Source organism: Ahaetulla prasina, chromosome 11 (genome assembly GCF_028640845.1).
Source record: "Ahaetulla prasina isolate Xishuangbanna chromosome 11, ASM2864084v1, whole genome shotgun sequence".
In the NCBI taxonomy this organism is placed as follows: Eukaryota; Metazoa; Chordata; class Lepidosauria; order Squamata; family Colubridae; genus Ahaetulla; species Ahaetulla prasina.
In genome coordinates, this window is record NC_080549.1 from 27,501,199 (window position 1) to 27,522,453 (window position 21,255).

At 45.7% G+C, this 21,255-nt stretch overlaps 1 protein-coding gene across 3 annotated transcripts in view; it reads left to right on the forward strand.

Moving 5' to 3' along the window:
- AMOT (angiomotin) overlaps positions 1-21,255 on the forward strand; it is a 61,722-nt gene that overhangs the window by 34,358 nt on the left and 6,109 nt on the right. For all 3 annotated transcript variants that reach the window (XM_058196755.1, XM_058196754.1, XM_058196753.1), the window contains 6 exons: positions 1,052-1,196; positions 5,910-6,002; positions 9,301-9,446; positions 17,013-17,162; positions 19,597-19,790; positions 20,905-21,027. In XM_058196755.1, coding sequence (XP_058052738.1) covers positions 1,052-1,196; positions 5,910-6,002; positions 9,301-9,446; positions 17,013-17,162; positions 19,597-19,790; positions 20,905-21,027 — 851 coding nt within the window. The remainder of the gene's footprint in view (positions 1-1,051; positions 1,197-5,909; positions 6,003-9,300; positions 9,447-17,012; positions 17,163-19,596; positions 19,791-20,904; positions 21,028-21,255) is intronic.

Genomic DNA, 21,255 nt, shown 5'->3' on the forward strand with positions numbered 1-21,255 from the left:
CGTATTTATGACGGTCGCCGTGTCCTGGGGTCATGGGAACCCCCTTTTGCGACCTCCTGACAAGCAACATCAAAGGGGAAGCCAGATTCACTTAACACTGTGGCAAGAAAGCTTGTAAAATGGGGCAAAATTCACTTAACAGATATCTCACTTAGCCGCATAAATCTTGGGCTCAATTGTGGATGTAACTTGAGGACCACCACCCTAATTTTGGGCCACTTTAATAGATGCGCCTTGAGAGAAGCGAAGGCCGGCCTTGGTGTGCAGAAAGCCTGGAGCTGAGGCCCTGACACCCTCCAGGAAGGCTGAGGGGAGACCCCTGGCTACTTGGCCGCAGACGGGAGTTTTCCCGATCCTCCATTAACTTTTGACTCCCGTCATTTTGAACCAGGCTGTTAGCAAATGTTCTCTGGGAATCGCAGGAGATGAAAATCGGGCCTTGGCTGAGGGAAAACTGCATCAGCCCATTCAGAGATAAGGAGTCTCTCTAGTTTGGGGCAAGGGCTGAGTTCATATATTATGCCAAGCCATAATGCAGTTGGTCTGCTTCTTAGCAGGATAGGTCAGCCCAGTCATTGTGCTTGTTCAACATGTCTGAAGTGAATAATATCTTAGCGCAAAGCATAAACTTCCTATGTTCAAACCTTAAATCAAGGTTTTGTCAAGGTGTTGAAATGTCTCTAAGGTTCATTCACAATTCCTTGAAAGATTGCAAGGGAGACGCATTCCAGGGTGCGTTGATGCACATCGTGCGTGTGACTTTTGTACGCTGACTCCCTCTGGCAACGTCCCAGCTGGCTCCCACCTGGCTTCCCCCGCAGACATCCTGGAGTTTGGCTGCCCACGTCAGGGCCAGCCTGGCATTGGGTGCCAAATGAAAGGGACTCTTTCTGCTGCTCAGCTGCCAGGCTTGAGTGCTTCCTCTTCGCACTGTCCAAACCAGCCACCCTTCTTGGAGTTTTGCACAGAGCTGATGGTATTCAGAGTTCAATATTGGGACACCCTGCTGAATATTTTTTGTGTTTTATTCTCCTTTAATTATTTGTTATAGCTAGAAACAGAAATCCAACAAGTTTCAGAGGCCTATAAAAATCTGGAGAAGTCTTCTTCCAAGAGGGAGTCTCTGGAAAAGACCATGAGAAACAAGCTGGAATGTGAAATCCGTAGACTTCATGATTTTAATCGTGATCTCAGAGGTAAAAGAAACTTAAAGTTCTTCTTATTGCTGCTGAGTGATTTAAGATCACGGATATAATTCTGTGGCTCCTAAAAGAAAAATCCAGAAAACACAACACATCTCACTTTTTCTCCCTTCGTAAAATCCTATATATGTTCACATTGTGAACATTCAGTCTCATAATTTGGGTTTGGGGGGGGCGGATAGCTTCCTGCCCAGTTACAAAGTTCAATCTGTGTTGCTGAGTTCAGTCTCAGTTGACTGAGTTTAAGTTTGTAGCCCCAAAATTGTCCTCAAAGAATTTAAAAGTTCAAAACCATTTTTATTAATGTGGCACAGAGGAATGGGATAGTAATCATCTTTTTTTAGAAGCACTGCATTACTCTCACTTATAGTTGTTCTGCTCTGCAAAGGACAACCTACCTAAATTTAACAAGGAAAGGGGCAGAGAGTCCCCGTTGGGAAAGAGAAATCTCAGCCTCCCTCTCCTCATGGCTGGACATATGAAAGGACCTCCAAGACAGGCCTTAAGCTATGAATAAGCTATTCACATGGGCCGATGCGGGCTTTCAGCTATCATGATCCCAAACCATTTAGGCCTTTATAAGTAAGGGCCAAAGCTCCATAAAAAAAACTGAAAACAAATCAGCCGGGTCGATGAAAGACGTGTGGAACAACAACTGGTTTTAATTCCTAAATCCTGTCTGTTTGTGGTCTGCCCAGAGTTAGACCCCATTGATTTAGAGAGCTGCAAAGAAAAATGATACCGAGGGAACTTAATCTGGTTCTATCCCTCCATTCTGACTGAGTTTTCCCAGGGATCAACATGACCCATCCATTGTCTGGACTGAGCATATCAGCCTACATCCAGTCAACCAGGGCATCCATCCATCCTCCAAACTCCAGGGAAGGTCCCTGAGCATCTTCACATAGATGTCCAGGGGATGCGAAGGTCAGTGGCAGTGAAGTCCAGTCACCATCCACCAGCACTGCTTCCTGAGTGTGCTTGACCAAATGTCTGAGTCCCCAGAACAATTCTGTTGTTCGGGGTATCAAATGATAGGATCAGAAATCCAGCCGAACAGCAGCGCTTTCTGCTGGACTTGAATCTGTAAAGACCCCTGGCCCCATTTCTTGATGCAACCCTGCACAAGAAGAGATGGGCTTTTCTTCACTGGGGGGTGAATGGCAGGAGTGCTTCCTCCATCCTTACCTGTTTGCAGTTCGTGTCTTTCTGGCAGCTGAACCCGACCACCAGGTGGAATCTCCAACAAACTAGCGTTAATGTGACCACAAGGGAAAAATAATAAATTGAGGAAATAGATTTCTTAGATAGATTTAATTTCAATTTATTTTAAATTTAATGTATTTATTTTAAATAGAAATGAGATCAAATTGATATTTTATCCTGGCTCCTACCCATTTATGCGAGTACATTACTAATAAGCTATCTGAAAAGGTTAAAGCATGGCAACTGGACCGAAGTTGATTAAAATTGAGACATTTCGTTACTCATCCAAGTAACTTCTTCAGTCAAAATGAAAATTTGGGTAGGCGGAGAAATGTTGGAAAGAACCAACTCTTGCTGTAAGGATTGCAGGAGGTTTCTCCCCAAAATGGAAAGCAACATGTACATGAAAATTCAATCATCCAGACCAAAAGTATCTTAAAAGATTAAATCAAGCACCAAAGTTTATTAAAACTGAAATGTTTCATTACTCATTTAAGTAGGGGCCGGAATAGCTCAGGCTGTTAAGAAGCCTGTTATTAGAACACAGCAGCCTGCAATTACTGCAGGTTCGAGCCCGGCCCAAGGTTGACTCAGCCTTCCATCCTTTATAAGGTAGGTAAAATGAGGGCCCAGATTGTTGGGGGGGCAATAAGTTGACTTTGTAAAATATATATATATATATACAAATAGAATGAGACTATTGCCTTATACACTGTAAGCCGCCCTGAGTCTTCGGAGAAGGGCGGGATATAAATGTAAAAAAAAAAAAAAAAAGTAACTTCTTTGGTCAACATGAAAATTTGCATGGCAAGAATTGGTTCTTTCCAATGACTGACTGACTCTCTGCCTACCCAAATTTTCCATGTTGACTGAAGACACTACTTGAATGATAACGAAACGTCTCAGTTTTAATCAACTTTTTTTTTTTTTTACATTTATATCCTGCCCTTCTCCGAAGACTCAGGGCAGCTTACATTGTGTACTTCGGTCCAGTTGCTTTAACCTTTTCAGATACTTTGGCTTGGATGATTGCATCTCTATTCACCGGTTGCTAAAGAGCTAGAAAGAGTTCTCAGTTGGGGTGTGTCTGGCTCTTCTGGGAAGAGGTGTTTTTAGCTCTCCCTTTCCCCTCCCCCCCTTTTCCAGTTTTACAATACAGCTGTAAGCCCCCAAGGGCAGGACAAGAAGTAATAGGTGGAAGCTCATTAAAGAGAAACCCAACCTGGAACTAAGGAGCAAATTCTTGACAGTGAGAACAATTAATCAATGCTTGCCCCCCCCCCAGACTTGTGGGTGCTCCATGACTGGAGGTTTTCAGAAATAGATTGGGCAACTGGTTGGCCAGGATGGTGTAAGGTCTCCTGCCTTGAGTAGGGAGTTGGGGCAGAAGACCTCCAAGGTTCCGTCCAACCCTATTATTCTATGTTCTAAATTTCAAGGGCTGCAAGTCCATTCCAGGATTTTGTGCCCAGAGTGGTGGGTGTGTAAGATGCAGAATTAGCTCTGATGTGGCGGAGGGAATGGGGTGAGGCCTCTTGGTGTCTCGTTGTGCAGCAAAGGTGAAAGACTCACTGAAAGGGGATGGAAAGGATTTGTGGGAGAAGCGAAGTCTGCCAGAAGCCATTTGCCAAGGTGGCTGCCTTCTCTACCAGAGAGAAGGAAGGACTTGCTGATTCTTTGGCCCTTCCAACTCCTTCAGGGGCTGCCCAAGGAATTTGGGTCACCACCATGGGAGCAAAGTACAAGGCTGGGCCTTTTGGAATAGGATGCAGCAGCCATCCCTTAAAGGATTCGGAGATGGGTCACCCTGTGTGATGAGGTCATGCGTGGTGGGCGAGAGCCGGCAGGTGCTATATCCTTAGTAAAGATTCTGGACTGGGACCAGCGTTGAATCCTTGGACCATTTGCAGCTCTGGCAAAGACGGGCTACGGCTGCTGGTTCTGCATTCAAGGCCCTCTGCCTTTGAGACAGTCCTGGGTTTTGCATTTAGGTAGCTGATAGGTAAAGTTTAGCAACACTGACCCCTGCTAGCCAAAAGAGGGGCAGATGTTCCCTTCACAAGGAAGTCTTCAGGGATTATGACATGCTTTCTCTTTCCTGTCTGGGCACTTCTTGTTACAAAGCACTGATAGCAGAGAGAAGGGAAGGGAGGCCATTCCAGCCTCCATCTTCCATCAGAGAAGCCACCCACAAGTCCTCAACTGCAAACTCAACCCATCTGGAGGTATCAAAAGCGGACAAGGTATTCCTTCCTACCTTGAGGCAGCGTAGGCTGCCTAGGATGTAATGTAGCTTAGACAGTAGGTAGGCCACACTACAGCTAGGAGCACATGGCCTCTTTTATGGAACATGGCTGCGAGTTATTATGTACCTACAGCGCATTCAGAAAGTATTCAGACCCTCTTCACTTTTGCCAATTTTGTTTTGCTGTAGCCCGATTCTGCAGTTATTGAATTTTGGGTTTTTTTTCCTCATTGATCTACATTCAGTACCCAGTAATGACAAAGTGAAAACAGAATTTTAGAAAAGTCTGTAAATTATTAAAAAGAAAAAACTGAAATATCACACCGGCATAAGTATTGAGACCCTTTGCAACAACGCTTGAAGCTCTGATGCCTCCCATTCCTCTTGATCATTGTTGAGATGTTTCTACACTTTAATTGGAGACCACCTGTGGTAAATTAAACTGGCCATGATTTGGAAAGGCCCAGACCTCTCTTTAGGAGGCCTCACAGCTGACGGTGCATCATGTAGCCGAGCAAAAGCCACGAGAGGGAGGATCATTGCAAGGCACAGATCTGGGGAAGGCGACCATAAAATGTCTGCTGCTGGAAGTTCCTAAGCGCACAGTGGCCTCCATAATTCTCACATGGAAGAAGTTTGTTGCAACCGGGACTCTTCCAAGAGCTGCTCACCCGCCCATCTGATCAGTCGGGGGAGGGGGGCTTTAGTAAGAGAAATGACCAAGAACCCGATGGTCACTCTGACTGAGCTCCAGAGATCCCGTGTGTGGGGATGGGACAGAGTTCCAGAAGGACAACCGTCACTGCAGCCTCCACCAAGGACTCAGACTGTGAGGAACAAACGCTGAGCGGTTACTGATTACTTTCTGAATGCCCTGAATCCTCGTACGGACCGTAGGTCTGCCTATGCGTGTGCCGTTGCTTATTGCTTACACTTTTGCCTGAACTTGCAGCTTTTAATAAAGATTAGGTTGTGAAATAGTTGAATGGCAAGAAAGGTGAACTGCTTGGATAGCTCTCCGTAGAGCCGCTGGGCTATGGATTAGCAAGTCCAGGGCAACCAGGGAAGCCCAGGTTCCAACATCATCTTCAGTCACGGAAGTTCCCTGCAGTCGTTTTCTTTCTCTCAGTCCAGCCCGCCTCAGTAGACAGTTGTGCAAGGTGGCAGGAGGAAGGTTACATGAGGGATAGACTCTTAACTGTTAATTATTCAGCCCTAAGAGTGCCGTGATCTCTGCGTCTCTTCTTCCTTTGCAGACCGTATGGATACGGCCAACAAGCAACTTGCAGAGAAAGAATTTGAAGGCACTGAGGATAACAGGAAAACTATCTCCCAGCTCTTTGCACAAAGTGAGTCCATCACGTTTCCTGTACCAAGAACTCTGGTCGATTGTTTTGCAAAGCGCTTAAAGCAGAAGAAAGTAGGCAGGAGAAGTTGGAGAGAGCCAGGAACAGCCACCCTTGGTCTCTTGCGAGCAAAAGAACTCCTCCTCGTATTCACGTAGGCATTTCAGCTGCCATTTCTGCTCTGCTGTGTGCTTGCTTGCTTTCAAGTGCCTGGAGGGGAAGGCCAGGTACATGGGGAAAACACAGGGTGTTCGGACCCCATTCGTTTTGCCCCGTTAACCTTTAACTGGGCAGAACATTTTCAACCTCAAAATAACACAAAATGTCATAAAACAATTCCTTCGCTGATGCTAGATATGGTTCAGCTGGGGTGACTTTCAAGGCAAAGACATCTCTGAATTTTGAAGAACTTTTTCCAGGACCTCAGAAGTTCTGCCCTTGTTGAAGGTGTTGGGGAATCTGGTGAGGAAACATCTCTGAAAGGATGGCCGGTAGGGTCACAGGTTGGCTAGTGGTTCATTGAATGTGGAGGATGGGTTTGATTCACCTAGAAGTACAACCAAGGGCCAAGGCTGCTGTTCTCCCCCCAAAGTTTTAATTGAACTCCCACTCAATATTGACTACAAAACAGTAACTTTTAACTTGCAGAAGCAGGGAGTCTCTAAATTGTGGGGAGCAATACTAAGAACATTTAATTAATTATATTGAAATGAAAGTTGCATCCATGTTAGGTTTTGCTCTGACCCCAATGACTGCATTTTAGAACATGGCCTCCATTATGCCTTTCAAAGGCTCAGTTCACTCTTTGGCCCGGAAATAGTTTCCCCTAAGCCATGATTCCAAGCCAGGGAGGTTGGAGTCACACATTCCACTGTCTGTGAAACATGAAGCCCCTCTTTCTCCTCCAGTGGCTCTGAATCTGCAGAGTTCACACCAGGGGTCTAAGTGACGTGGAGCATTTCATTCCACCATGTCTTTTACAGCTCAGGACCTAAGCCCTGGGCTATTTATTTATTTATTCATCATTTATCAAGTTTATATAGCGCCCCCCCCATCTCACCAAAAGTAATTCTGGGGGACACGCAGCAAATAATTACTGCTCAAGATAATTTCTTTAAGGAGGAGAGGATCCTGCTGGATTTTGCCCATTTCCAGCCTTTGGGATGAAAGGGGAGCAGGGTATGGAGAGCCGGATGGCCCTTCTCAGCCTCCATTCCTCTCCCAGTCTTTTCCTGTCACTTGGCTGGCTATTGAAAGTGCTGGGAGAATGAATTCCCCTTCTTCAGAATCATCTCCTCTGCCTTTTGAACGAAAGCAGTTTCAAGCTGAGGCCCTTGTCCGGGGACTTAGATTAATGACAGTGGAAACCAGAATGATACGAACGGAAGGACTCCAGTCTCCTGCATGGATGCTGTGGGACTTGGCGAGTAAGCAACTATCCCAGCAGCTCCACCCCGCAGAATGCATGGAAAGAGTCGCTAGTGGGTCAGCATCTTAGCAAAACTAAGAAAGGGACTTGCCTCGTTTTTTTGGAGGAACCTTCGCTGCTCCCAGACCTTCAAGAGGAATGGTAGCACCAGGGATCTGCCCACGAGGAAGCCTCTGTGTGAGTCCCAAGGACCTTCTGCTTCCCTTCCCTAGTGGCTCTGCTGTCCCACCATCTTTGCCTGCCTGGCTAAAAGGGCATCACCCTGAAGGGGGTTGGTTGAGGTCATTGTGCAAGCAAATCCCACATTGCTTCTCAGTGCTTCTCTCTGATGACCCAGTGGACTGGCAGACAACAACGGGAACAGGGAGCCATTCCCCAAAGTGGCCTTCCTTACTACCAAGATGCTGGGGAGCAGCAGGAATCCCCCTTTTATTGCCTGAAGCAGCTGTTGCATCCCTTGAGATGGTGGGCCAGTTCTGGCGGGACAGGTGCTCCAACTGCAAGATGTCTGCATAATGAGGGCCAAGGGGAGCTCGTGAATTCTGAGGACACCAACAGTATTAACCATTTCGTCTTTTAGCCGTTACCTCTGTCTGGTATTAGGACAAAGGCTCTCCCAACAGCCTTTGCTTTGCTCTTCCCTATAATGTTGAAAAGCTGTTAATTTATGATAGATGTTGGGAGCGGAATTGAACAAACTTGTCTAGAACTAAATCAGGTAATTTTCCATTTCTGCCAAGATGCAACCAGAGACTCTCACTGGCAGTTCTGTGGTTCTCAGTTCTTGGTGGCAAGGTTAGCAATGGCAGCTATGAGGGTTTCATGGAAAATGGAGCATCAGGGACACCGGAGAGCATCGGAAGGAAAGAATTCTGCTTTTTGTATCCTCCTTGCGGATTCTGGCAAACAGGATTTCCTGAAATAAGAGATTTCCCAAAATCACACATACGTGTACTCTGCAAACATACACAACTGTTCTGACCCAGCCTTAGCAGAACCAAGACACAGACTCCTTGTCCCAAAAACCCCCCTCTTTATTTACTACTGTGAATTCATGGCATTCACACACAGAAAAGTCCAGGCAATAATCCTTCCAAGGGTTAATTGCAATAACAGACCTTATCAGTCCTTGGATAATTGCCAGCTTCCAGTCACAAAGCTGTAAATTCATTCCTGGCAAGTCCTCTCTGAGGAACCAACCACTATTAGCAAATCTTCCGAAAGAAATACAAACTGTTGTCTCCTGCAACCACCACTCCGTTTGCCTCTCTTTATTCCCCAGCCAGGGAGGGGCCATTCAGCATCCACGTGTGCCTTTCTTCCTGAGTCAGCCCATTCCTCAATTGTTCTCCTCTCCTGACAGCTCTGCACATACGCACATCTGGAACAGGCCCCAGCTGTTCTTCTTGACTTATCTCCGACTCCGAAGGCAGCTGGGAAATGTTGGACGGCCCTGTCCCTATCTCTACTTCTGATGCAGAGCATCCATTAGAGCCTTCCCCAGACTCCAGGACTCGCCCAAGTTCCTCCCCAACCTCCTCATCCTCTGAGTCCAGTTCTGGCGCATCTGCAAGATGTCTCCATAATGAGGGCCAAAGGGAGTTCATTATGGTGGACCACAACAACAATTGTACACACACACACACACACACACACACACACACACACACACAGCTCCTTTGCTTAACTTCCGAAACATAATTGAAGAAAATAGAATTCATGCCATCCTGTGACAATAGGAGTGTCGTCGTAATTCTTTGACAAATGTGCTTGAAAGACGTTTCCCTTCGTCCGCAAAGCTCACCCTTTGATCTCTGTCTCCCAGCACCTCTCAAAGCCATGTTTTCCCCCCTTTCTACTTTACCTGCACAGATAAAGAAACCCAGAGGGAAAAGGAGAAGCTGGAAGTGGAGCTAGCAGGGATTCGCTCAACTAATGAGGAGCAACGGAGGCACATCGAGATCCGGGACCAGGCCTTGAACAATGCACAGGCCAAGGTGGTGAAGCTGGAGGAAGAAGTAAGTCTGTCCTTGTTGTGTTTTGACTGAGTCCTTATGACAGTGTTTCTCAGCGTTGGTGACCTGAAAACGTGTGGACTTCAATCCCCTTGCAGACTGAAGAATTTGGGGAGTTGAAGTGTCTTCAAGCTGCCAAATTTGAGAAGCACTGTCTTAATAGTAAGGACGACACTGGTGGCCTACTTGAAATTGCAGGATTAATCCATGTGTTGCAAGCATCCAGAGACTCTTTCAGGTTCAAGATTCAAAAAACAAACCATCTGGAATTAAGGAGAAACTTCCTAATAGTGAGGACAATTAACCAGCGGAACAGCTGGCCTCCAGAAATCGTGGAGGTTTTTAAGAAGAGCCTGGACAGTCAGTTATCTGAAATGGTATCGATTCTCCTGCTTGAGCAGGGGGCTGGACTAGAAGACCTCCAAGGCCCCTTCCAGCTCTATTCTATTCTAAAAGCAAACGATAGTGCAGCAAACCTGAAACCCAGTTCAGTAAGGAAGAAAAAAAGTTGCAGAATGTTTTGGTGAGGTTGTAGGAAGAGCTGCGTGCTTTGCTTCCCCCAAAGCCATAAAATAATTTAGTACTGTTTTTCCATTTTAAGAATGGGAACATTTTCCAGATTCCTGGCTGCAGAAAGTGCAGGGCTGATGAACCTAGAAAGATCCAATTTTCAGATGATAGTGACTCTATTGTCGTCTCCTAGTAATGATCTGTTGCAAGTCTTCTGTGCCTGTTTTCTTGGTGTTCTGTGAGTTCTCTTGCTCCTCCTTGGCAGTCCCATAAAGGTCTTTCTGGCACAAAAGAACTATTTTCATTAGAGAAAAGGTTTAGCTGAAAGTATTGGCTTACTCCTCTGAAATCCTGCATGAGAATCCTCCTGGGTTTTCTATGCTGAAGAGAGAGAGATCCACCTGGTGCAGAAATCTAGGTCTGTAATTTGAAGTACCATTACTAATATAGACACACTGGTGATCTAATATCTGATGGAGTCCCAGGATTGACTTTGAGGCAGATTGGAGAGGAATAAATTGCAAACGTCTGGTTCTAGTAAGATTCTGTATGAATTTAGTTCCCCCGGAAACATGTATGTATCCTGCAGTCCTAGATATTTCTCGTTTACTGCCATGAGGGCTACAAACTTCATTTGCCAGACCTCCAGAAATTGGAGAAGTCTGTGGATAGCAGCGAAGCTCTCAGTGGTTCCTTAAGGCAGTAACAGGTTGGATTTTTGCTAGTACACAATACTTACCCCTACTACAAAGAAGTCGTGTTATACTAACTCAGAATTTCCAAATGCTATTTCTGCACTGTTTCTGTGCCTTTCATTCAGCTTTGGATTGTCCTGCACTTCCCCTTTTTGGTTGGTGTCTTCTATACTCTTGTTTTGCAAAATTTCCATACTTGTGTGGGTGATTTAAGACGAGGGACACAAAAGTCTTCCATTAACTAAAGCTCCAACTTCTTTAAACAGTGAAAAATGCTGCTTGTTCCTTTCTGCCTGCCTCTTTTATACTTAAAATGTTTAGCATGCTGACTCTTCATCCCCTCTAAGGTTACAAAAATTTATTTTTTCATAAAGCATTATCTTTGCAGTCCTGGTACCAACAGACAATCCAAAAAGAATAGCCAAAAATAACATATTTTATTTTATCTTGATCACATAAACCAACTTTATATTCCTTGCTTTCACTTCTAAAAGTCTTAACATTTAATTCAGGGCTCACCAGGGATCTCAGGGACCACTAAATTCATAATTTTAAATCCCGCAGACCACTAATATGATCTGCCTAATGACTGGCTGGGTGGGCGTGGCTAGGTGGTCATGTGACTGGGTGGGCGTGGCCAACTCGGTGTCTCACGTTGAGAGTCACCTTGCCTGCCTCTACTCACCCCTCCCTCCCAGCCACTCCTCACCTGCCCGCCTGGCTCCTTAGGGCCCCAACAGGAAGCAGTTGTTGGAGCTAAGCAGCCACCATGAGAAAGAGTTGGCAAAACAGCTCAGTTCAAATTGGATCTGGCCAAGAAGGAGGCTTAGCAGAAGCACCTCACTGAGGACTAGGAGCATAGGCTTTCCAAGCAGAGGGAAGACCTGCAGGAGTGCAAGGCCAGGTCTCAGCGCCAGGAGGCTCAGCGGGCTGAGAGGATCAGCCAATTCCAGGCCATGATGCAGTCCCACTGGAACAAGGCCCTCTGGCTCTTTGCCACCAGTGGCACTTCCTTCCAGCCTTTGCCCAAAGCCTCGCACCAGGGGGCTGAAGCAGATCCCAAGTCGGAATTTCTGCCCCCCCCAACCCACAGAAAAAGACCCCGAAGGAGGAGACTCTCTGCAGCAACACAAGTGTTCATTGCACATATGTGTCCCAGGGGGCATAGTTTGAGGACCCCTGATTTAGTGCAAGATAAAAAATGCAAATAATTTTTCTGCGGACCACCAAAATTTTCTCATGGACCACCCGTTGGTGACCGCTGCTTTAATTCATTCAAATATTGTTGTGGGATTTAATTTCTCCTCAGTTCTTCTTTATCCCATTGCACAGATTTCTTCAAGAAAGTCTCTTTTGTAGATCTAATAAGAACACATTTTCCAGGTCATTCTCTTGGTTTTATCATTTGTATTTTCCGTTTAATTTTTAAAACTTCACTCAGTTTCTTTTGTATATCTAGTGCAAGGTTTTTGACTTCCAACGATTATATAATGACTGTTAATAGTTACAATGGGCCTGTAAAAAGTGACTTGTGACTCTTTCTTACTTATGAACGTTGTAGCACAACACGATGGCCGTGTGATCAAAATTCGGACCCTTGTCAGTTGGCCTGTTTTTATGACAGTTGCCGTGTCCCAAGGTCATGTGATCATCAGCTTTTGCAACCTTCCCACAAGACAATGGGGGCACCAGAATCACTTAACAACCTTGTTATTAATTTAATAACTGCAGTGATTCACTTAACATCGAGGGCCAGAAAAGTCTTAAATAGGACAAAACTCACTTAACTGTCTTGCTTCGCAGTAGAAAAGCTGGGCTCAGTTGTGGTCATAAGTCAGGGACTACCTATAAAGCGTCCTCCTCTTGGCCTTTCATTTATAGTTCCACTTTCGGTACTTTCTCTGTCTGTCGTGTCAGATAAAATTCGTTCCACATCTGTCATTCCTTCGTTAATGTATTTTAGATCTAGTTTGTTGATAGAAGCAGACATCATTACTGACAGTGTTGATATTGTAAGTTACCGATTTCTGGCCCCATTATTCAAAGTTTGTATTTAAAAGACCGTTTTTACGTCATTTTATAAGTCCAAATATTGACTGGCATCTTGTAGTGTTTTTTTTCTTCTGCTTAAAATATTTAGTTCCTTCTAGTGTCCTGTTCTAAAATCATCACTTATTTTTATTATGACTTGCAGGAGTCAGGCTAGCCAAAATAAGTCTGTTTCCCACAGGAAACTCTTTACTTTTTATAGTTAATTCCAAAATCTTAGAGTCCTAATTTATTTGGACTCTTAATCCATTTATAACTTTCTTAGATCAAAATCTCATTCATCTTTTTGCTGTTTATTTCAGATTCTTTGTTCCTTAATATATAATTAATCTTTTTTCTGTTCAGAGTAGAAGATAAATTCAACCAATGAAGACCTGTCATTCTGAAGAACCCTTTAGTAGCTTTAAAATGCTTAAAAGGCAATTCTTGAAAGGGATTAGAAGGCGAGATTGCTGAGCTTGATGATGCCTTTAAAGAGTTCTGCCATGGTTATAAACGAGATGGCTGAAGCCGTCATTTTCTGTCATTCAAAACTGGTGGAAAAACCTCTGTCTCCTCACAAGAAGCAGCCATCCGGAGCCCACGTGGACCATCTCTTGATTCAGAGAGCTTCCTAGGATCCGATCTAGTCGCTGGTTCCTTGATCTTTGCAACATGAATCAGTTCGCCATTCCTCTCCCGGGATTTGTTAGCTTGCACCTGTAAAAGAAAAGTAGGCAAAGTACTTGGCTTCCTTGCTTTATGGCCCACAGCCTCCCAGAATGTTCTTGCTGGCTAAGCAGGTTCTGTGCTATACTGAGCTTCAGTCATCAGATTGGAGGCCAGGCCACTATAATACCAAGAGCAGTTCTGGCGGCTCATGGGAATTCTCTCCCAGTGACCCGTCTGGCCTTTCCTTATAGGTGATTGCTCTTTATTGAGAATCTCGGACATAGGAGAGCCCAGATCTGAGTGGCTGTTTCCATAACAATTTTGGCAAAGTTCATACCACATTTCAGTGTATTTGCAGGACATGGCAGGTTTTCTGTGGGAGTGAGATCCTGCAGCCACCGAGCAGCCAGTCATTAAGAGCTCATTTTCCTTTGGGAGAAAAGACGGGGCTCTTCACAGCTTCTTAGGAAAGGAGAAGGCTTGGAAGGGAGGCAACTGCCCTGCTTTCATCCCGGGCCGATGAGATGCCATCCCGCACGCACAGAAGGGCTCTGTGCTGTACTTTCCATCCTGTTTCGCGTGGAGACTCTGCCAGAGGGGAAGGCACCACTCTCCCTTCTTCCTGGCAAGCAATGAGAAAGCTTCTCTAGGAATGCGAACCGACCTCCATCGTGCTGTGCCCTGAGAAGGGAAGAGAAAAGGTTCAGCAGGCGGACTCGGCCCAACCAAATGTTAAAACCATCATCCCTGTGCTGCGTAATCCTAAACTGCCAGACAAAGTGAAAACAAAAAATGAACTTTCAAAGGTCTCTGGTCAAACTAATAGCAGGTATTAAGCTGTGATAGAAAGTTTGGTCAAAGCTAGTTTGTTTATTTTTATGTTTCTGAGCTGGTAATTGTTGAGAATGTTTGACTCCATTTGGCGAGGAAGATGTGCTTAGCTAAGCTGTTTTTCGGCAGAGACCAGCTGGAGGCCTCTGGCTTCCTTCTTTCCTGTAACGTGGCCTTTCCTTTCTTTCTTGGCTCTCCTCAGCTTCTCTAATCTTTTCCAGGCCCCTTTTAAAAGCTTGTATTGTATTAACTTTGACTGTCATCACCTCAGAGCGGAACTCAACCATCTTGTGCTCCTCCGTTATCATTTCATGGGCCTCCCTGACTCCCAACTGATTTGGAAGACATGCGGTGGGACTCAGACAAGCAGCTCCCCTTTCTGTAGTACCTCAAAACAGCCCGACTTCTTTTGAGCCTGGGAAAAGGTGTCACAGCTGTGCTAATTTTAATGAGGGGGTTCCTTCCCTAAGATACTGCCGTTTGGGCCAGAAATCTGGTATGGGGTTCAATAGCTGCCTTCTAAAATCTCACAAGATCTCAAATTAAAAGCCTGAAGTTAAATGTGAGAGGCCAGTCTCACATTTGGCACCAGCTGGCACAAATCTAGGTCATTTTGTAAAAATGTATTTTGATTTCAGGCATCGTGAGTGCCTGAGGTGATTTAGCACCCACAAGGAATACGGGTAGACGACCTACGGCCATAGTTGGGAGCATAATATCCATTGCTAAGCAAGGCAGTTGTTGCTGTGACCCAGGCCCAAGTAGGTAGTAGGAAACTCAGTCCATGAAAAAACAAACTTTATTCGAACAGCTGAGAATTACTTCATTCCCAGCGTCGTTCAACTCAAATTAAAACAAATTCCTCCCAACACAAATTCCACAGTCCTATCGCAAACCTTGGTCCACTTAGGCAAACGTTCAGAAGTCATAAAAATAAATGCAAGACGTAGACAAAGCAGAAGACGCAGCTACCAACGTTGCTGGTCTCTTTTAAGCCTTATGGGAGGGGCCAATCATCTCTTGGCACTACTCCCGAGTTGTCCTTTTTCCTTGAGCTGCTCTTGCCTTCTGGCAGCTCTTCTCATGCGTGCATTAGGAACAGGCTCCTCCTGTTCCTCTGCCTCACTACTCCCTGTCTCTGGAGGCTCTGGAGTCCGCACCTCACTCCCCGATGGCCCTGGCCCCACCTCAGCCTCATCGCTGTCCGACTCCGTTGCTAGTTCCGCAGGCTGCTGGCGGACCACAACAGTTATTAAGTGAATCAGATCTCATTTTATGACCTTTTTTGCCATGATTGTTAAGTGAATCAATAAGTTGTTAAGCAAAGCCAGCTTCTCCCATTGACGTTTTTCTCAGAAGCCGCCCGGGAAGGTTGCAAACAACAACCAGTTCTCCATCTGTTGTAAGTACATGCCTGTTGCCAAGCTTCCAGATTTTGATCATGTTATTGTGGGGACGAGGCGACAGTTGTAAGTACGAGGACCAGTCACAAGTCACTTTTTTTCAACCCTGTTGTAACTGTGAACAGTCACCAAACAAATGGTTGTAAGTTGAGGACTACCTATAGTTTGCCGCCTCCTTTACTAGGTTGGGATGGATTGGAGCTTCAAAATCTGGGTAGCTGAATTGCTCAGAGTGGCTGGAAGTGACCCAAAGACGATAAGAACAGAACTTTGCCCTGGACAGGCAGTTCTTGGTCAAGGCATGTGATGCTTCGGGTCTTGTTTTGTGTTCTTGTGTCTGCCACCCAGAGAAGAGCCCCAGTTCTTCCCCTCCCTCTCCCCAGTGCATCTTGTACAGCTTGCACAATTCTAGGAAGTTTCTAGAAAACTTTCCATGGACCAATCTGGATGGGGGCCTTCAGTTGAGAAAGGGTTGTGTATCCATAATGACAAATTGCTGGGTTATTTTTAAACGGCTTTCTCCAGCCCTGCATTCTGGTTAGGGAGTAATTTTCTTGTATTTTAATGAGCAAACGGGGGTGCTCTGTCCTTGGAGGGTAACATGGCACAAATTGGTTTGACCAGCATTTCTGAGGAGGCACATTGGCGCCTTACTGTATCCAAATCAACCTGCTAGTACCAGCTAGTTTTGGAAATCAGATTCTTCCCCATCCCTTGCCATTAAAGTTCATTAACCACATTTCCATGGTTGTGGAAACATTAGCATGCATATTAAGAACTGAGGAAAGCACAGCGCTTTTCAACGTGTCCATGGTGCATAATGTTCCTCATCTAATTTTATTAAGGTAAATATTTCTTGGGATATAGCATGTTGTGCTCAAATATGCATTTTAATGATCTTGTTTCTTGAAATGCTCCCTTTTTTTAGTTGTCTCATTGGTGTCTGTCAATGTCTATTAAAGTAAACTAGAAAGACTCTCAAAGGACCCTTGGTGGTAGAATGTAGTCTGGATTCCCAGGAGGGAAGAGATGCAGTCCGAAGGAGCAACAGGCAGCAGCATTTAGGTAGTCTGTGTCGGAGAAAGAGGCTGAAGACCACGCCTCCTCCCTGTGCTTCATGGTACCAGTAGTTTGTTTTAGATTGGCACAATTCTGTCTAAAGGTGAGGAAGAGTTTTAAAAAGCCTGCTTGGAAAAATCACGTGTCTCTCTCGGTTTTTGGAACCTGACCGATTGTTTTGTGATGTGTGGTTGGCAACAAAGGTGGGCATCATTTGCAGCTCTTTTTTTGCAGGCTTAACTGGAGAGGCCAGAGAGCAACGTGGACCATCCAGATTCGATGCTCCAGCTCTGTCCTCTGTCTGAGGCAGCCCGGTTTGTGGGGCGGCCGAACTCTTACTCTTGTTTGTCTCCCTCCCTCCTTCGCTCCAGCTGAAGAAGAAACAGGTGTACGTGGAGAAGGTGGAGAAGATGCAGCAGGCGCTGGTTCAGTTACAGGCTGCTTGTGAGAAGCGGGAGCAGCTCGAGCACCGGCTCAGGACTCGGCTGGAACGAGAACTTGAATCGCTCCGCATGCAGCAGGTAAAGGCAGCTCCACAACATCTGCTCCACTCCAGCTGGATTTGGGAAGCATCCGAAAAGGATATGCGGAAGTATTTCTTTATTCATCAAATGGATGTAGCCACCCATTTCACCCAAAGCGACTCCCGGTGGGCACACAGCTCCGTCGTGAGCTAAAAACTTACTTATTCATTCAAGCGGGACTGGCATAATAGGGTTAAATTTTAATTTGGGGTTTTATTAATATTTTTAAAATTTTAAAACTAAACTTTTAATTATCAGCCTTTTCGTAATTTGCTTTGTTTTAAATGTTTTAATTGTATATATTTTGTGTTTTATCTCTGGCTGTACACCGCCCTGAGTCCTTCGGGAGAAGGGCGGTATAAAAATTTAATAAATAAAATAAATAAAAATAAAATTAAAATAAATAAATAAAATAAAACCCCAAATATAAAAATATTTTAAAATGTAGCAATCTACATTAAGAAATAAGTGGTATAAATAAATCTGAATCCCCTAGTCCAGGGATCTGCAAACTTGGCTCTTTTAAGACTTGTGGACTTCAACTCACAGAGTTCCTCAGCCAGCTTTGCTGGGAGTTGAAGTCCACAAGTCTTAAAGGGACCAAGGTTGGAGAGCCCTGCCCTAGTCAAAGAAGGGACCACCTCCCCCAGACAGAGCTGCCTGAACATCTCTCCGGTTCCCTGGGCATCGCAGGCCTGATGACATGGCCAGCTCTTGAGGTCCATCTTTCCGTAATGTCCAAAGTGAGGGGAGGAGCCCCGATTTCAGGGGAGAGGATGTTCCATAAGGAGGATGCCATCCCAGAGAAGGTGCATCTCCTGGGACCCCCAGGTGCCATTCCCTGGCTGATCTCTCTCTGCCAGATCGGATCGAACTGGGGAGAGATGCTTCCGTGCCATGAAGGGCTTTCAAGGTCAATATTGGCACTTCAAACGGGACCCAGAAGCTGCTTGGCAAGCCTGCAGCTTGTGGAGGAGGGGCGTCACGTGCTCTGTTCCAGGGACACATCTAACCGCCTTCCCTGCTGTGTTTTGCACCAACCAAAGCTTCTTCAAGGACAAACCCCATCAGGGGTGAAATTCGACCAGATCGGACTGGCTCAGGCGAACTGGTAGGGACGATTTGAATCAGTTTGCCGAACTGGTAAAAATCACCCCTGGTTGGCCCCGCCCCTGCTTGCTTCTTCCAGCCGCTCAATATTCCACAGAATTCAACGTTAAATGCAGCAGAGCGAATCCGAACGTTTCTCCCTCCATTCACAGCAGAGCTGCCTGTCCCTTTAAGGTACCTGGGAGGGAGGGGGCTGGGGGGGGACCATACAGGGAGCAGCAGCTCTGCTGTGAATGGAGGAGGAAAAGTTCAGCTTCTCTCTGCCACAGAATTCACCATGAGCCTTTCTTGCACTCATGGACACGATTTTTTCCTACCAGGTTCTGTGGGTGTGGCTTGGTGGAGGGTCATGTGACTGGGCGTGAGTGACATTGAGTTGGCCACACCCACTCAGTCACATGACCCACCACCACCACTAAGCCACACCCACAGAACTGGTAGGGAAAAAAACTGAACGTCACCACTGAACCCCATGTGGGGCATGTTACCTTAGTCCAGTCTGGGGACACCTGGGCCAGGAGTTGGTTGGTCAAGGGCTCTTTTTCAGACAGAGGTGAAAAAGCAGAAGTTGAAAGTGCCACCAGGTCTTGAGCTAATTGTGGCTTTCCCCAGAAAGCTCACTGGGGCTGGACGTGGATGGAAGAGCACCAGCACTGCTCTGAGTTCTAGACTGGAATAGGAAGTTTAAAAAAAAGGCTTGACAGAGAAGGCAGAGGCAACCCACTTTTCAAGGGTGCTAAGAGAACGTCATGATTCCCCAGGAGCCAGTCTGGAAGTTTTACTTTAACTGGAGGGGTTAAAGTTAAAATGTTTACAGTTTTAAAATAATCCTACCATTTACAGGATAATCAAATCTTTTTGAACTTCCTACGATCTCCTCTCCAAAATGCAAGAATGAAAAGCTCCCACAATTTCAAAATCTCTCATTCATTTATTTCACTCTGGTGGTTTCATTTTGCTTTATCTGGGGTGTGTCGGATGCTGTGTGGCTGGTCCCTAAATAGGAATATTGTTCCTGCCTTGACACGTGACATCCTTTCATGCTTTGTCATCAGGCAGGGGGTTGGATTTTGATAGCTATGAGACATCCTTGGAGAATGTGAGGGATTTCACTTTCTGGCCAAATGGAGAGAGCAAACTGCTCCCTCACTGCTCAAGGTAGATGGCTAGAATCCTAAGGCTGGAAGGGACCTTGGAGGCCCCCAGTCCAGCATCATTCGCGTGTCCCTCTCTCCACCTGGACTATCTAAGGAGCACCACCACATTTGTTGCCCTTCTGCACACTTCTGAGTGGACTTCTTCTGTTGCCTTTTCCTGCCAGCGCCAAGGAAACTCTCAGACGGCCAACACCGCCTCTGAGTACAACGCTGGGGCCCTGATGGAGCTCTTGCGCGAAAAGGAGGAGCGGATCCTGGCTCTGGAGGCGGATATGACAAAGTGGGAGCAGAAGTATCTGGAAGAAAGTGTCATGCGTCAGTTCGCACTGGATGCGGCAGCCACGGTGGCTGCTCACCGGTAAGAGTGCGCACACACACACAAAAACACAGACAACTTTGCAAAAGAGTCATATAAAATCTGACAGGAGAAATGTGCAGTTTGCTCACAAATGTGCTCACATAACCAACAACACTTCCAATTTCATCCTGGCAGATCAAACCCAAAGAGAACTAAGGAATACTGGTAGTTGGAGAAAATCCAGTTTCCAATTAATACGATATATTTTGACCGTGTAATACCAAAAGTACTTACCTAAGTTCTTCCTTCCCACTTCTATAACTTACTATGCTGACTTCAATTTCTATCCCCTTTCATTCCTTTTTTTTTTTTCAAAACAAGGCCACATCTATAGAGCGGTTCTTCTGATAGGCAAACTGTAAAGAGTCCAGTGTAGGGGGAAGGCATAAACCATGCAGTCCTTTACCAATCTCTCAAAACACTTCATCATAATGGAAGTGAGTGCAACTGGACAGTAGTCATTAAGGCTGGTGGTTATAGATTTTTTGGGCACTGGTACAAGGATTGCCGTCTCAAAACATGATGGAACCACGGCCTGATGCAATGAGAGACGGAAGATGTCTGTGAGAACAGTGGCCAGCTGGTCAGCATAGGGATATTATCAGGATCCGCAGATTTCTGAGTGTTGAGTTTCCATAGGATCTTCCGAACGGCAGTTTTATCAAACCTGAGCGCCTGTTTATTGAGAAGGGGAACAACAGCCTTCTTTTCTGGAAGATTGTTTGCGGCTCAAACCATAAAAAAAATATATCTTTAGCTTGTTTAGAAAATCCGTGTCACCTTTACGTGTTTGGGAAGCTCCCTTAGAGTCCATAATCACCCGAATCCCTTGCCACATACATCATCTTTAAACTAAAGACACACATATTTTCTTGCATTTCGGAATCTAACAAACTAGTTTTGTCCTGTACATGGGGATTTCTTTTGCGGGGGAAATTGGATTATCTTATTTTCCCCTGCTCTCCGATGTTAAATGGCCTAATTCAGCCAGCTGCATTTTGCAGATCTGCTGCTGATGGAACAAGTTGGGTTCCTTCTTGCCTGGTAAATGGGAAGCTTCTGTATCTGAAGGCCAAGCAGGGATCCCTGACTCTCCCTCCAATGCTGTTTGCAGGGACACCACTGTGATCAGCCCTTCGCCCAACACCAGCTATGACACTTCCCTGGAAGCTCGCATCCAGAAGGAAGAGGAGGAGATCCTGCTGGCTAACCGGAGGTGCCTGGACATGGAGGGCAGGTGAGGGCAGCCGCTTTGTTTTTCTGCACTGCATGGGCTGCGACTCTGAAGTCCAGAATTCTTGAATTACCCAGAAACCCATGAAGTTGCTGACTGCTCAGGAAGCGTCAGGCTCCCCAAACCAAGAAAGATACAGAGAGTTTCTTTTGTTGTTCCTCACCCGTGGACAGAGATCTTGCTAAAGGAAAGTAACGACTTGCCTCATGAAAGAGGTGCTCTGTGAACTTT